Genomic DNA, 18,109 nt, shown 5'->3' with positions numbered 1-18,109 from the left:
GCCAGTTTTGTGACTTGGTAATTATCGAGCCCTGGTGAAAATTACTCATTTGAGTAACTCGGACGCTCATTAAAAGAGTAAATAAATAAATAAAATAAATAAATAGTAAAATCATAAAAGTAACTGTTAATTTGCTTCGGGTGACGAATCGCAAATGTGCGATGTGAATAATTGATGAACTCTCCAACATCATCGTCATAAGGGAGTTTTCGGTTATTACGGCCGGGGCCGGGGCCGCAAATTTTTCCTGTTCATCAGTAAAAATAAAAGAATCCCCTTTATACCTATAGCACCAAGAAATTGATGAACCCCCTTTTTAAGATGACAAAAGTTTCATGACCCCCGCCCCTTTGCATGAGTAAAGCTGCATTTACAAACAACGATTAGAAGGCAAAATGTGACTGATATAGATAATGCTTTGTTCAAAAATATAAAATCATGACACATGGTATTCTATCGGGCAAACTATTAACATTTATTCAAAAAAAACCCAAGCTATATATGTACATTTAAATGTGATTGATTATTCATACAAATGTACTTTGCTTTAAGTGGAAGGTAAAAAATGCATGTGTATACAAAATATGACTTTGTATTTCGTTGATAATGTTGATTCACTATAAATGGTAGTCTATGAGAAAACTGAATAATATTTTTCCAATATACAACTAGTAATGTCAGTTCATCTACAGATATTGGATAATAAACATAAATGCCCTCGATTGGAAAAGGGCGATTATAACTCGTGTGTGTACAAGAAATATGATTTTGGAAGCTCACTGAAAAAATTCATCCATTATATGTGGGAGTCTATGACAAAACTATGAGTAATTCTTTTCAAATGTAAAAATTGCTATAATTGTGCATATACAGACGTTGGATAATTAACATACTTGTATTTGATTAGAATAGGGCGATTACAACTCGTTTGTGTACAAGAAAATTGATTTTGGAATTTCACTGAACATGTTCATCTAATATACCTGGGAGTTTATGAAAAAACTGTGAAAAATAATGTACATTGTTTGAAGTGGGAGGTCAAAAGTTCATGTGTATACAAAAAATGACTTTTGGATTTCACTAATAATGTTGATTCACTAAAAATGGGAGTCTATGACAAAACTATGATTTTTTTTAATGTAAAACTTGCTATACTTGTGCACATATAGATGTTAGATAATTAACATAATTGTACTTGATTAGAATAGGGCGGTTATATATTTGTGCAAGAAAATTTGATTTTGGAATTTCAATGAAAATGTTCATCCAATATATATAGGACTCTATGACAAAACTGAATAACTTTTTTCAATTCAACACGTGTTATACTTGAGCAATAAAGCACACCCAGCGACGGTATACCACGAGATTTTGACAAGTTCACGATATATATAATATGCACGAGTGATAGCGAGTGTATATATGTCGTGAACTGGTCAAAAGCCAGTGGTATACCGTCTCTGGGTGTGATTTATCGCTATTATATCAGAACAGTATATTGAAATTCTGGCGTGGTACATCAAAAACGGATTTTGCTCAAGCTGAGAGCTCGCGCGTGTGCCAGCCGTGGTATATCGCCAATATACCACGGTTCTTTTCGCGTCTCGACCAATCAGATCGCTGTATTTGCGCCATCAATATACTGGTATGTTAAAATTATGCATATATAGATGTTGGATAATTCACATGATTGTACTTGATTGGAATAAAGTGGTTACAGGTGCATATTTGTGTACAAGAAATTTGATTTTGGAATTTCACCGAAAATGTTGATTCACTATACATTAGAGTCTTTGACAAAACTGTATTCTAAATTCTTTTTCAGTTCTAAACCAACTGAATCTGTGCTTTTATAAGTGTTTGACAATGGATACAAATATACTTGATTCAAATAGGGTGTTTGAAAGTTAATATGTGGATAACAATTATATAGGAATTTAACGTAAAAGTATTATTTCACTTCTTATTGTAGTCTACAGGTAAACTATTAAACATTTTCCCTGAAAAAACTTGCTATATTTCTAGTATGTAACTAATAGGAATTAACGAGCTCGATTTACAAAATGACAAGCCTGTATAGAGTTGCCAAGGCAAGATGTTCATGTGATAGATTATTGTACTTTTAATCAGATTTACAGTTAAATGACTTCAGAGAATGAAATCACGCAGCAAATCATTATTATTTCTCAGAATATTGTTGAACACTGAAACTGCCATTTGACGGGATGGATACTTTTAAAAATCAAGTGATCCCCCTATGTGCTGTTTGAAAAATACATGACCCATCCCGCCCTTGCAGTTTTCATTTTTTGGATGAACCCCCTACCTCATATTGCCGATCCATCCCCGGCCGTAATAACTGAACGCTCCCTGATGTATCATAATTTATCCATATTTTCTTTAGAAATAAGCAAAAAAGAGTTTCCAAGTATATAAGAAACGAAAGTCATGACATATTCATTAAAGTTATGTTACTCAAAAAATGTTTGGCGTTGGGTTTCAATCGTTTTGCTTGCTGAGAGGAGAGGTAATCGGGTTATTCATTCATTCATTCATTCATTCATTCATTCATTCATTCATTCATTCATTCAAAATATGGACCTTACGAAGACATGAAATAAAATTTCGTTTGAACTAAATCGACTTGACTTCTCTTAAGACAAGCTTGACAAATACCTTCGCTCAAGATACAACTTCTCGTATGTCAATACAGTTGCGTCTTAAATTTGGCGAGGTTGTTGGTCGTCCGGACAATGTCCTGTCCTGTCTCGTATTGTCAAAGCATGGGGTATAAAACCTATATTAAAGGTGTGGCGGAAACCATACAGTAAATATAATTTGCAGATAAAGAATCCATCCAATCATAAATATCGTTAAAGCTCATTATGTACAATGTACATGCCACAATTAATAATTTCAATTTTTTCAATAATTCACAATTCCTCGAATGCAAATTTATTTTGTCCCGACAATTTGGGCGACAATTTGTTTTGCTATAAATGGCCAGCAACATGTTCAATTTTTAAAATTCCTCAAGATCCTCCCCCAGGAATCTAATGTTCAACATCTCAAGTATCATCATTAGGAAACTCTTTCACCTGTGATGAAATTCCTTCACCTTACCTTATAACAGTACTACTGACACGCAGTACCACCTCTCAAATCGATTCATTGTAACTTAAAATGGAAAAAGTCATTCTTCAGAGGATTATAACAAAAATCGTATTACTGCTTCATTGTAATATGAATAATAAATTATTCACTTATGTTGATATATAAATTTGAAGGGTATAATCCTGCTTGGGCACATCTAACATGTTTCGTCCCCTTGGTCACTACTTGTCTGACCAGCATTTGCATAACAACTCTCACAATCACTTTCAAATGCAGATTCGTCTGGTAATTCACATGATTGTACTTGATTGGAATAAAGTGGTTACAGGTGCATATTTGTGTACAAGAAATTTGATTTTGGAATTTCACCGAAAATGTTGATTCACTATACATTAGAGTCTTTGACAAAACTGTATTCTAAATTCTTTTTCAGTTCTAAACCAACTGAATCTGTGCTTTTATAAGTGTTTGACAATGGATACAAATATACTTGATTCAAATAGGGTGTTTGAAAGTTAATATGTGGATAACAATTATATAGGAATTTAACGTAAAAGTATTATTTCACTTCTTATTGTAGTCTACAGGTAAACTATTAAACATTTTCCCTGAAAAAACTTGCTATATTTCTAGTATGTAACTAATAGGAATTAACGAGCTCGATTTACAAAATGACAAGCCTGTATAGAGTTGCCAAGGCAAGATGTTCATGTGATAGATTATTGTACTTTTAATCAGATTTACAGTTAAATGACTTCAGAGAATGAAATCACGCAGCAAATCATTATTATTTCTCAGAATATTGTTGAACACTGAAACTGCCATTTGACGGGATGGGATGGATACTTTTAAAAATCAAGTGATCCCCCTATGTGCTGTTTGAAAAATACATGACCCATCCCGCCCTTGCAGTTTTCATTTTTTGGATGAACCCCCTACCTCATATTGCCGATCCATCCCCGGCCGTAATAACTGAACGCTCCCTGATGTATCATAATTTATCCATATTTTCTTTAGAAATAAGCAAAAAAGAGTTTCCAAGTATATAAGAAACGAAAGTCATGACATATTCATTAAAGTTATGTTACTCAAAAAATGTTTGGCGTTGGGTTTCAATCGTTTTGCTTGCTGAGAGGAGAGGTAATCGGGTTATTCATTCATTCATTCATTCATTCATTCATTCATTCATTCAAAATATGGACCTTACGAAGACATGAAATAAAATTTCGTTTGAACTAAATCGACTTGACTTCTCTTAAGACAAGCTTGACAAATACCTTCGCTCAAGATACAACTTCTCGTATGTCAATACAGTTGCGTCTTAAATTTGGCGAGGTTGTTGGTCGTCCGGACAATGTCCTGTCCTGTCTCGTATTGTCAAAGCATGGGGTATAAAACCTATATTAAAGGTGTGGCGGAAACCATACAGTAAATATAATTTGCAGATAAAGAATCCATCCAATCATAAATATCGTTAAAGCTCATTATGTACAATGTACATGCCACAATTAATAATTTCAATTTTTTCAATAATTCACAATTTCCTCGAATGCAAATTTCTTTTGTCCCGACAATTTGGGCAGACAATTTGTTTTGCTATAAATGGCCAGCAACATGTTCAATTTTTAAAATTCCTCAAGATCCTCCCCCAGGAATCTAATGTTCAACATCTCAAGTATCATCATTAGGAAACTCTTTCACCTGTGATGAAATTCCTTCACCTTACCTTATAACAGTACTACTGACACGCAGTACCACCTCTCAAATCGATTCATTGTAACTTAAAAATGGAAAAAGTCATTCTTCAGAGGATTATAACAAAAATCGTATTACTGCTTCATTGTAATATGAATAATAAATTATTCACTTATGTTGATATATAATTTGAAGGGTATAATCCTGCTTGGGCACATCTAACATGTTTCGTCCCCTTGGTCACTACTTGTCTGACCAGCATTTGCATAACAACTCTCACAATCACTTTCAAATGCAGATTCGTCTGGGTTTTCTAGACTACAAGTCGACTCCGTGTCTTCTCGTTCTGATGAATGAAAGCTAAGTGGGACCAGTTGGTTGATGTCAACTTCAACATCGATCTCCGGCTGTTGATCTAGATCTGTTGGTGTTGAATTACGAGTAAAAATATGACGTTCATAATGGTCTCTCGCCGTGTGTATTTCCCCCAGCACCTCTCCATTCTTAGGAGGAGATGGTGCCTTTCGTTTTAGAAAGTCAGGCTTTGGTGGTATTTCAGGTCTTTCTCGACTTCTCTTCTCAGGTATTTCGTTAGGACCCACATCAGGTATCTCATAAATGCAATCTTTATTCCCTGGCTCATAGGGCTGTATAGCGATTGGTCGGTAATATTGATCGCCTGTTCGCGGATCTATATACATTTCAGAATGGTCTGTTCGTCTCCCGTAACCATACTGAAAACCATGGGCTTTCTGCTGCTGTTGTGTTCCACTCTCGAAATAATTAAATTGTTGTTCAACATCGTATTTAAGTTTTTTGCGTATCTCTGGTTGGAAGCCTGTCGGTTGTTTCTCCACTTCTTGACTTAATGGTCTGAGAGACCTGTAATGAGAAGTAATATTTCATTGTGCTGTTCACGAGATGGTGACTGGTTAATCTTTTGTACTCTTGAAACTTCTAATTGAAATCTTGAAATTTAACAGCCTTGGTTTTTATATCATCCTGAGAGGGCCGTAGCTGGGTAGCGTTGATTTGTTTTCAGAGTGTTTGAAATGCAAATTCAAGTGACGAACGGCTTCTCTGATCTACGCTTATATATTTTGAAAAGCACAATGGCAAATAATACATGACATTGCATAACCTTGCCGAAAAATGATCGCCTGCAGTGGCATGTATAGAGTGGAAGCCGTCCCTTTATTACAGACATTTATGTTTGGTGGCTGTCCAATACAAAGCTGGTGTATCCATGTACATAACTGGAAAAATTGACATCAATACATATACCTTTTGATCTCTTAATCATCGTATTGACTGCTTACACTGCTTCCATGTCAAATTGTTTGCACAGATTTCATTGTGTTACAATAGAATATAAGCATAAGTGAGTGACTGTGCTACTGTTTCTATGTTGAAGCTGTTTTGTAACAATAGGGATTTGTCTTTGAATGGTAAACAACTTCAACTTACTTTTCATCGAAACATCTGACTATCGTGTCAAATGTTGGTCTCAAGCTACGCTCGCACAACCACATATGCTTCATCAATTTGTATAACCAGTCGGGGCAACTCGGTGGTTGTAATTGATGATTTCGTTTTGTCAGTGACTCCTTGACCTAGGATAATGTAACATTTGCAATGACTTTAATGTATTAAACAGTCATCAAAGCACTCAGATTGATCCTGTGTGATAACACAACTCCAAAATACGATAAATATTTTCTAAAATCTGGTTAGCTTTCGAGTCTCAGGTATTGTTTCTGGCATATTCGGGTTGTGAAAAACAAACCGTAGCAGCAATATTTCATGAAAATAATTTCTCCTTAAAAATTCTGCATGGTTACTATGATTAAATTCAAGCATAAACTTAAATTACTATATTAAGTTTTGCACGGCCTTGTGACCAGATGTCTAGGATAGTAACATAGTTCTTGAGAAAGAATTAATGGTTCAGCTCTTATAGAGAAGCAAAAGCTGACATAAATCATACTCCTATGTATGCAATGACTTAACCAAAATGTATACATTGGATGCAAATATCTTGTGAAAGAATGGTTAAGCCCTCATAGAGGGAAGCAAAAGCTGACATAAATCATACTCCTATGTATGCAATGACTTAACCAAAATGTATACATTGGATGGTAATACTATGGTCGCTTTTTCAGTTAACATATCCATTGTAACGATACGGTAAAATGTTTACACTGGACATTGTAATACATTTAAGATGAAATCAAACATGTTATGATTGATTTTGAATTGCCCTGTTCAAGCAGCTTTATATTTATCCGCATCCGCATACCAACATGTTTCAGAATCATATTTTCAAGGATTTTGTAATCTGCGTGTTGTATATCAGTGATTTTGTCAAAACAAAACATTTACACATAAGTACGTTATCTACCTGTTCAGCCGACTTGTTTGGGTACGGAAGGAAGAATTCCTCAGCTGACTTGCTGTCAAAGGCCAATGCATTGAAGGCTTCCCAACATACTTGGGCAAACATGAAAACATCACCCTTTTGACTGAACATGCCGTATAATATAATCTCAGGTGGTGCCCTAAAGATAAAAGTCAATAAGTGTATTTACATCTTCAAGTAAACGTTAGCACCACCACCGCCAATATAACAGACACACCGTGGTCGTCATCGTCGTTATTATTATTTATTGTAAGATAATCCTAATTTTAATCCTTCGATACTTTAGGTTCCAAGACAAGAAATTGACCTTTCTAAGGTTACAATTCTCTAATGATTAATAAGCTAAGAATCCCGGTAAATTATATATTTTTGGAATGCCTAGATATGACTGAACATTTTGGTTACCATAGTGTCACCAATGTTTACATAATATCACGTGACAGATAATTTGCATAACTTTTTAGATAATTTGCATAATCGATAACCACCCCACCCCCCCTAGCTAATTACCACCAACCATTTACCACCGAGACATTTACCCCCAAAGACATCTACCACCCGGATATTTACCCCCTATTACTATTTATAACGACAATATTGTCTAACCATGCATTATAATAAATGAATACTATAAATGAATGATAATAATATTATAATTATATTTATTTTTTTTAAAACGCACTACATTAATGTCTCAGTGCGCTTTACACATTTAAATCGATAAAAATACCAGCAAAGCAAGATAAGAAACGTAAAGTGTAAAACAATCAAAATAGGTAAAAATGTACATGGTTAAAAATGATGTCTGCAGAATTAAAACAGTCACAGTAAAAAATAATTAAAATCCTAAGGAGTAAGACACACAGTAAACGTTAAAAATAAATCACGCATCATTGGTTACTGAAAAATGGTGACCCTTCCAATACATTAGGAATATTGCTTTAAAAAAGCTGAGTCTTTAAATCGCGCTTATGAATGACATGAAAATAACAACTTTATGGTGTTAACGTACTAAAAAATGATGTCTATATGAATCATTTTATTGCCTTACCCAAAAGCTAACCTTGACCCTAACACTAGACAACTACTAATGTTTGTCTCTTTTTTCCATTTTTGTTTTTTTTAGTCAAAACAGGGCTGTATAGAAAGTTCCACACACCTCCGGTTTTACGCTTTACTGGTGGAATGTGTGTTAGATGTTTCATAAAATATTTAAGAATCCTTTCATCACCGACATATAAAATACACTCAATAAGGCTTTTTGAATCATAGGCAGTGTCTATGCTGTGTCAAAACAAAGTTGAAAGTGTTTGAAAAAAAAGATAAGACACCCCTTGAATTTAGTTCTGGAGAGAGGGGTTAATTGTCTTGGTGGTAAATGTCTTGTGTCGTAAGTGTCCCAGTGAAAAGTGTCCGTTGGTAAATAGCAGTTGGAAAATGTCCGGGGACTAAATGTTCGGGGGTTAACTGTCCTGTTACCATCGTGGCATACGTGTCGTGACTTGTAATTGGTTGACAGACATTTGAGGCTCTTGCCGAGTTCGAGCTGCACGGTTTTGAGCTATACAATACTGTGTAGATCTGACAAAGTCGTGTGGACCTTAAGAATACACAATGAACGACAGGGCTCTTTCCTAGATACAGTTTTTTCCTGTTTACTCCGATTGCATTGTCTAATGAGACTTCATAGGTCTACTTTTTCATCTATTCTTCAGTTCTGAAACAGCGGGAAATTTCCCAAAAGTCGTCTTTTTTAATTTTTTTCAAAATGAGGTAGAGAGAAAAAAGAAACGTTCGTTTCCTTTCTTTGTAAGAAAGCAACACAGAAAGCAGCAGTCTTTCTTTCTGTTTGTTTAACGATGCTGAAAATTCCTTTAGTCTATTCACATTTAGGCGAAGCATGGAATTCTAGACTTTTTCTTTGTAGTCTGTACAAGGTATAGTTTCTTAGCCTTTAGTATCTCCTGACAACATGTAAACTCTTACCCACTTTCCCTTGCACTTGCAGGGAATTCAGTATATTCTGCTTCGGATTGATTTGCTTGGAGGTATCAATTTACTTATTGTAAAAGCATTTGAATAGAATCAAAGTCTTACACGATGCGATAGCCAGAAATATTCAATTTTATCAGTAACGCTGTTTTATAGCGTTTCAGTTGTTGCATTTAGTACAGATATCTGTCTTTGCCAAACAGTTAAATTCAAATTGATATCGTGGCAAGTTATGGCAGCAAGAGGAGAAGGACGACACAAAGTCAAAAAATACTTTGGTGATAAGTTAAAGGGAAAGCAATGCATTCCTTATTTTAATGAGACGTTCCAAAATTGAATGAGACTCACCAGCGAAGGAGGTCTTGAGGCATCTTCTGAGTATGAATTGCATCGCCTGGTCCTCTGTCATATAAAAGCACTTCAGGACGAAATGCTCTACCCCAGCGATACACTTTTACTGCTCCTCCTATGACCATAATGTATCGAGCCTTTAGACAAGCATGCACCCAACCTTGTTTATGAATGTAGGACATAGCTAGAGCAGTGTCACGTAGGTACCCAAGCAACTCATCCACACCGCAATGTTTCTCAATGCACAATTGTCGTAGATCTTCCCCTCCATAGTTGACATATTCCTTTAACAAAAAGAAACCAATAAAATGATCCTATTCATCAAATGTTGTTTCAACAATAAGATGTTTTTAATAAGACATGGCCCCGTTGGAAACGTCTGTTTTTGGAAGCTGTTGACCGAAGTTTGCACACCTTACCTGTGTCTGTGCAATCATCGTCAAGGGGAGTTATCCTTATAACGTATAATTATGTAAAGGTGAAGACGTGAAAATTTGACATGGTTCTCTTATACATTGGTTGAAAGTTTTATGTTTGAGATGCCATCCAAAATTTTACCATTTCGTGACGTACATGTCGATGTCCCTTACTGATATTTGGATTGATACATCATTGGTGCAATTAATTATCTGTTTAAATCAGAAATGACTTCCATTGTCAAGGAAATGTACGAAAAAATACAAACTAATTTAAATGCTGTGAAATAAATTCACTGCAATAAGATATACATATATGTCGGTCGGAAGGGAAAAACATACATCATGTGTTTTATACTCTCTGGGTGCTAGCAAGATATGTTTCATGCAAAGATTGTACTCTGTAAGCATATTGTAAAGCTTGTAAAACAAGCCATTTCAATAACATAGTCCACGCAATATATAAATTTGTCAACGTGCAACAGTAAAAAGAGTACAATGTTTTGAAAATGCAGTTTTCAAGTCCAGAAATGCCAAATAAGAAAAGAATGTTTCCTTGTTATCTTCGAATCGAAGCCTTGGCATATCCTGAAAGTGACTTGTATTCACATAAGGTTAACAAATGGGATCACAATACGGAAAATACACTAATGTCTGTAGAGGGCGCTATCACATACAATCTTTCATGACTACTTGTTCAAAGTTTGCTGGGTGGCATGGAATTGAATATGTCTGTGGTATGCTGGCAAGAGAACAATTTTTGGTAACGTCGGGTTTTGTAGAGGGTGACAATGGTGGTAGTGAAATAGTCCAAGGATGCAAATTCATGGAAGTATCTTGCAAGTAGTGGTGGACATGTTTCAATTAAAGTGGTCGTAGAGGGTGCTTTCATGTGCAATCTTGCAAGAATGGCTGGCGTTGTGTTCCAAGTGAACTGGATGGGGTCACTTTAATGTGCTTGTACACTGTTAAAAGTTAAAGTGAATAATGTTGACAGGTTCCCTTGATTTGTAGAGGACGTTTGAATCGCAGTAAAATAGTTATGGGATTCAAATCGAGATAAAGAACCCGATGTATTATTGAAGAGCATGTAAAGGTAAAACCGATATCTTCAAACCGATGATTAACAACAACTTTGTTCTGTCACAACTAAAAATACTACAGGTCATTTTATATGCAGAACAAAATTGCTGCGTGGTGGCCATATTGGATCGTATCGTTAAAACATATGACATGTACATGTAAGTCATAGTGACTGTGTAGTCCTCGAGCCAACTTAAAAGAAATCATTAAAGGCATGTCTTAGAAATGACCCTTGACATGAAAAAAATCACAAGAAAATAAAATTGCAACCTTGCAGCCTTATTGGACTGTATCATGAAGACATTTGGCGTGGGTATGTCAGTCTTATTGTATTTTCCTTATGCCTAGTTTAAAATATATCTGTCAAAGCAGGTCTTAGTAATGGCCCGGAAATTAAACGTATCTTATGAAAATGGCCGTCTGGCGGCCATATTGAAGAAATTTTACATCGGTATGTAAGTCATTGAGTTTGTCCTTGTGCCACGTTTAAATGAAATCTGTTCAGGGGTATTTTAGGAAAGGCTCTGGACATGAAAACATCGCAAGAAAATGGCCGTTTTACGGCCATATTAGATCGTGTCATGAAGACATTTGATATAGGCATGTAAGTCCTACAGTCCTGTCCTTGTGCCAAGTTTAAAGCAAATTGTCAAGTATGTCTCAGTAATGGCGCTGAAAATTAAAAAAATCACAAGAAAATGGCCGCTCGGATACCACCTTTGATCGCATCATGAAGACATTTGGCATCGGTATGCAAGTCATAGAGTGTTGTCCTTGTACCAAGTTTGAAAAAATATCCGTAAAGAGCATATCTTAGTAATTGGATCGTATCACAAAACAAAGCGATATTTACATGTATGGTATAGTGTTTAAACTTTGTGCCAAGTTTGAATGAAATTAGGAAAGGTATGTTTGAGATATCTGCGTGAACGGACGGATACATGGACGGACGCATCGACGAGTGATCGGATCCCAATCTGTAAGTCCCCTGCACTTCGTCCGCGGGGACTAGCAAACAAGCTTAAGGGTAGGCTTTGCTGGCATATATGTTTAATAAAAAATCATTACGAAATGATTGCCCAGCAAGTCTCCTGGCGGAGGAAAGAGCGTTCACACTTTTAAATGAGAACTAAGGAAGGATTTACGGAGTTGCCTTCATTCTCTAAGAGGTTTAGCTCATTATATATCCCCCGACTAAATGGGTTTATAACGGAAGACACGCCTTGACTGAGAAGAAGATGTGTAAGACAGCAAAACACATCATTCAGATAAAACGTATTCTCAAAAACAAAGAAACAATGGTGTCGTCTTGAATCACTGTAAGGTTAATTGATCAGAATAAGACTTGTAAAATGGTTTGAAGGGTCACGGTTCAGAACGCAAGATTGATGGAATGCATCCTATGCGCTGGAGTAAGATCGATACAAAGATATCATGATGACCTACTTAAAACAAGCCACGGATCCAATTGCTGCACGGGAGCCATTAGGAACACCTCAGGAACGGAGATGTTAAAACAGTCTTTCCTAAGTTTAACACATATAACAAACTGTGTACCCATACTCATGAGTCAAAATAATGCAGATGTACGACTTCCTTAGCTGTTAGTTTAGTTAAAGTGTAACTGTTGTAACAATATGAAATTCGGAAATCTCAATTGACAATCCACCACCAGTATACGTTCGTGTGACAATTGCTGAATGTCATGTATTTCTTTCATGGAAACATTTGGAAAACAAGTCATTGACAATGACATAGTCCCCACTTGTAATAGGAGTATTAGTCTTGATGGGGCAGGGGAAATTTGGTCATTAAGAAGTATCACTGGAGTGTATATGTTTGGATCTATGGGCACATAGGTCTATGTCGTTGTTCCCAATTTGAAACACATGAGGCATATCTAAGTTATGGTTCTAAATCGGGAAAAAAGATCAGACCTCTAGCAGTATTGGCCAGCCAAGAAATACAAATGAGGTGCAAGATGTGATATCTTAAGGTCTAATATCCTATCAAAATTGGAGGGTATAGAAGTTGTGGTTACTGAGATATGCATATATCTGTATAATCAAGGTCAAAGGTCATCGAGGTCACGTGACATTTTGGAGAAAAAATTGTATTGCTAATTAATCTCTATATGCCAACAATCAGACCTCTACCCTATTCACTTTCACAGAATTAGATATGTGCATAATTAATGAGGTAAAGCGTGTGGTGTCATAAGGTCTCCCATCCTACTAAATGTTAAGGACATAGCACTTGTGGTTACCTATTTATTGACATAAAAGTATATTTCAGGTAAAAGGTCATCGAGGTCACATAACATTTTGTCAAAAATATTCTATCCTATAGTTTTCCCTATATACCAAAAATCAGACATCCAGCTCATTGGCTTGCTCAGAATTAGATATGCGCATAATAAATGAGGTACAGTATGTGGCGTTATAATGTCTCCCCTCATACCATACATGAAGGGTGTACCACTTGACGTTACTGAGTTATGGACAAATATGTAATTTCAGGTCAAAGGTCACCGAGTTCACGTGACAATTTGTCAAAAAGAATTGTATTGCTAAGTTATCCTTATATACCTAAAATCAGACCTCTAAGAGTCCCGGTTGATACCATCGTATTTCTCTTTCCTGGGTTGATAGCTCTGCTGATGGATAGAATTGTCCCCGAGGCTATCTTCCGCCCGATGTAAAGTGTTGTATCCATTGCTTCGCTTAGATATAGTTTGTGTGAGATGTATGATAGCGTGTGTGCTAGCGTGAGTGCTTCACGAACTCGACGGCGAGTGGAGAGGGCGCAGTCAGATTGTAACATCCTTAGCTCGGTTATTGAACCAATCTTTTTAGATTGGGGATTTAGTCGAGTGGTTTGTCTGTTGTCCTCTGCGCTAGGTGATTGGGTGCCGTTCGTTGTAGGTTCGACTCCCGGTTGATACCATCGTATTTCTCTAACTCTATTGGCTCGCTCAAAATTAGATATGCGCATAATTAATGAGGTACAATATGTGGCGTCATAAGATATCCCATCATACCATATATGAAGGGTATGGCACTTGTGGTTACTGAGTTATGGACAAATATGTATATTGAGATCAAAGGTCACCGAGGTCACGTGACATTTTGTCAAAACAATTGTATTGCTGAGTTATCCCTATATACCAAAAATCAGACCTCTAGCTCTATTGGCTCGCTCAAAATTAGATATGCGCATAATTAATGAGGTAAAATATGTTGCGTCATAAGGTGTCTCATCATACCATATATGAAGGGTGTACCACTTGTGGTTACCGAGTTATGGACAAATATGTATATTTTAGGTCAAAGGTCACCAAGGTCACGTGACATTTTTGTCAAAATATCTGAGATATCTGCGTGAACAGATGGACTCACGGATGGACGAACGGACGGACATGACCCAATCTATAAGCCCCCTGGACTTCATCCGTTAGGACTAAAAACTGTGTCACTGCATCCGTTTTGCAATATGAATACGATGAGAAACTAAATTTTTATTTTTCTTGGCCTTATACATTGGAGTCTATGGAGAACTGACTTATACATGGGAGTCTATGGAGAACTGCCTTATACTTTGGAGTCTATGGAGAACTACCTTATACATGGGAATCTATGGAGGTGTAAACTTAAAAGTCCTCTAACACGGCCAAATTTGATCGCATTGTGAAACAAATCGTTGTGCATCTGTAAGGGTAGGGTACTATCCTTGTGCAAAGTTTGAAAGAAATTGACCAGGGCATGTCTGGGATGTCTGCGTGAACGGACGGACGCACGCACGCACGCACGCACGCACGCACGCACGCACGGACATGACCCAATCTATAAGTCCCCCGGACTTCGTCCGTGGGGACTAACAAACAAAAAAGGGGGTGTCACTTCCCCCTAGCTAAAACAACAAGAGTATGACATTTCCTTCATGTCAATAGAAAGAAAATGCCGATGTATGTAAGAATGTTCGTGTACAAGTCAATTGACCTGTTATTTTCAATGCAGTTAAAAACTTTAAAATCAACCTCAATATCTGAAGCGATTCTCGTAGCCCACTAAATTCAAATAATAAATATATAACAATTATGCTCTCTGCAATACTTTTGGCAAAAGATTTCAAATGTGACTACCTGGCATGTTATTCCCTCTTTGTCCTGGAATAAGTTAACGACTTGGCCAATATTGTTGTGCACTGTGAGAAATTTTATATCTTCACTGTCGTTGGGATTTCTCTCGGATAACACTCGTTCATGGAAAAACTTTTTGTCCTACATTTCGTCCATTTAGTTTATAGTCGTCGATATATACCAGAGAGAGAGAGAGAGAGAGAGAGAGAGAGAGAGAGAGAGAGAGAGAGAGAGAGAGGGGGGAAGGAAAGTTCATGACATATGCAGTTACAAATTAATTAACCTGACACTGGCCAATGTCTTAATTTACTATTAAAGCAATTTGAGCTTAACATCTGTTACAAGTTTTATGATATTTGGTGCAGTATTTCTTGACATATCAGCCTTATTACGAAAATTCAATAATTAGCATGATACTGCTATATATGTCGTGAAACAAATTGATGTGTATATGTATGACATACGTCAATGTCCTTGTACCAACGTTGAATAAAATCGGTTGAGACGTGACTAAGTCATGGCTCTGGACATGAAAAATGGCCGCCATGTGACCATATTGAATCATATCCTAAAAGAAATTGACGAGAATATGTATTACATAGGTCAATGTCCTTGTACTAACTCACAATAAAATCGGTTGAGATGTGCCTGAGTTTACAATGCTCCGTATATGAAAAATCGTAACAAAATGACAGCCTGGCGACCATACTGGATCGTATCACAAAATAAATCATCGTGCATTTGTATGACATAACGAGTAATCCTTGTACCAAGTTTGAATAAAATCGCTCCAGTAATCTCTGAAATATCTGCGTGAATGGACGGACGGACAGACACGACCAAACCTATAAGTCCCCCGGACGGTATGCGTGGGGACTAATTAAGGCATCATCTTTGATATTGTATTTTTTCCAGAAAGACAGAAAACATCACACTTTCTTTTAGTTAAAACTTTTAGCGACTGGAAATGATTAAGCGATAATAGAAGACAGAACGCTTACATTTGAATTATAGCAGTGCAAATGAGTCATCTTATTCGACGATGCATTTTCCATTGCTATCAGCAACCGAGAATAGCAAAGTTTTTACCAATGTTAACGCCTAAAAATAGGTTCTTAAATGGTCTACCACAGCCTGATCGGCCAACAATTTACATGTGGCTACAGATCTTTCATATGAAGTTGTTTACGATCAGCAATAGGACTAAAACTCACAGTCGATATACTTGGTTCGTCGGGTCCTAAGATCTCCTCCCCATTCAACCAGTATGTCACATTATGCATATTATCATACAATGATTGTTTTCTTGAGCTGATGTTTGGCGTTTGTAAATTCCTTGGAATTCCCTGCAGGAATAAATTAAATTAATATAGTAATATTTTCCAGAGATAATAAAATCGAGTAAAATAGTAAGAAAAACCATAGTGAGATGACATACCGTAAAAAAGCATCCACGATGAACGACGCCGGTCCTGAACTACCGTAAACAATTATACCGCATCAGAAAAGAACTGTGATGACGGTGTAATCTAGCGTTCATGATGTCGTAATACAATCAGTCCGACGAGCTCTTCATATAACCTCGAAATGTTACAATCTTAAAATGCTGCAGTATTTTCCCAAAACATGCTATTTTAAGACTGACAAACATTCAAGATCTCATTCAAGCGCCGGTTATCAAATTACAGATCTTACAGAAAATCTAACATTAACAGATGAATATCATTGTATCTCAACTTTGAAAATAATGTATTACTTTGGTATAAAATATTGTGTTCATTGGGTACAAACCCGACAAGGCTCCGACTGTTGCTCTGTATCCCTCATGGGAGGCTTGCAGGCTATCATCAAAGGTTTTTGCTCGCTTTTGTCACCTGTATGGAAAACATGTGACAATCAAAAAATGCTTTTCTTTGATCCTCACGATAGCTACACTCTCTATTGCGAATTTGCCACACAGTTGCTTGTGTAAGAGTAACTCGATGCTCTGACATAAGCAAGGCTTAGCGATGTCATATTGGGCAATCAGAAAAGCTGATCATAATCAATGCTGAAAAATCTACTGCTAAGCAAACGCTCTTTCTTGGTTTCGAAGGGTCGCCACAATATCAACATTATTTATCGAATTTCGACACCACCTAAGATCTCAGTATAATGGTATGTTCTGTCCGTATAAATAAAGGTAATATTCTAAAGAATTTAGTCTGAAGATTACTAGTTTCATGAATACTTTCATTTACTTTGCACCAGTAATTTAGAAAGTTGTGTTATCATAATATTTATAACGCTCTGCGTTCAGCATCAAGCACTGTTATTTCCCACAAGGACATCTGTAAACTTCTGAAATTGACGAGATGGAAAGCACTTCACTTCCTCAAAAACACAATGAAAACCAGGAAAATACATAAATCAACAACGAGGCCAAATTAATCACCAAAAAACTGAAGATTGATGACAAGGTGGAAACGTTGGCAGAAAAAGAAGCTTTCATAACTATAAAAACCACAAAGAAAAAATTTCAAACAAACCCACCTGCAGGCTCATCAACCCATCACAATCAGAAGGAGGTACCATAAGCAAAACAATCCTTGACCGTGTAAACCGAGATATACTGCGTAAGACGCACCTTAACCAATGGAAGAACACAAATGACGACACAAACTGGTTCAATGCATCAATCAGAGAGAACACAGCAAATTCATCGCCTTTGACATTATAGACGTTTACCCCTCAATCACCAAGAAATTGCTAGCAGACGCAATCCACCACGCACAAAAATATACCAGCATCACAGACGAAGAGTTGAACATCATTGTGCATTCAAGAAAGTCCATTCTGCATGACAAAGAATCCACATGTTCCAAGAAAAGTTCCATAGGCGGCATGTTCGACGTGAGACTG

General features: G+C 36.6%; 1 protein-coding gene across 2 annotated transcripts in view; it reads right to left on the bottom strand.

The window, feature by feature from the left end:
• Positions 1-451: 451 nt before the first annotated feature.
• Positions 452-18,109, bottom strand: part of LOC139143486 (uncharacterized) — a 72,844-nt gene continuing 55,186 nt past the window's right edge. The window contains exons 10-16 of one of the 2 annotated variants that reach the window (XM_070713844.1): positions 17,000-17,082; positions 16,423-16,554; positions 15,212-15,349; positions 9,569-9,855; positions 7,211-7,367; positions 6,277-6,422; positions 452-5,691 (exon numbers count right to left, since the gene is read on the bottom strand). In XM_070713844.1, coding sequence (XP_070569945.1) covers positions 5,028-5,691; positions 6,277-6,422; positions 7,211-7,367; positions 9,569-9,855; positions 15,212-15,349; positions 16,423-16,554; positions 17,000-17,082 — 1,607 coding nt within the window. In that variant the 3' untranslated portion in view covers positions 452-5,027. The remainder of the gene's footprint in view (positions 5,692-6,276; positions 6,423-7,210; positions 7,368-9,568; positions 9,856-15,211; positions 15,350-16,422; positions 16,555-16,999; positions 17,083-18,109) is intronic. The other variant, XM_070713845.1, reaches the window with a different exon arrangement.

This window comes from Ptychodera flava, chromosome 11 (assembly GCF_041260155.1).
Source record: "Ptychodera flava strain L36383 chromosome 11, AS_Pfla_20210202, whole genome shotgun sequence".
In the NCBI taxonomy this organism is placed as follows: Eukaryota; Metazoa; Hemichordata; class Enteropneusta; family Ptychoderidae; genus Ptychodera; species Ptychodera flava.
This window is presented reverse-complemented; position numbering and strand designations above follow the sequence as displayed.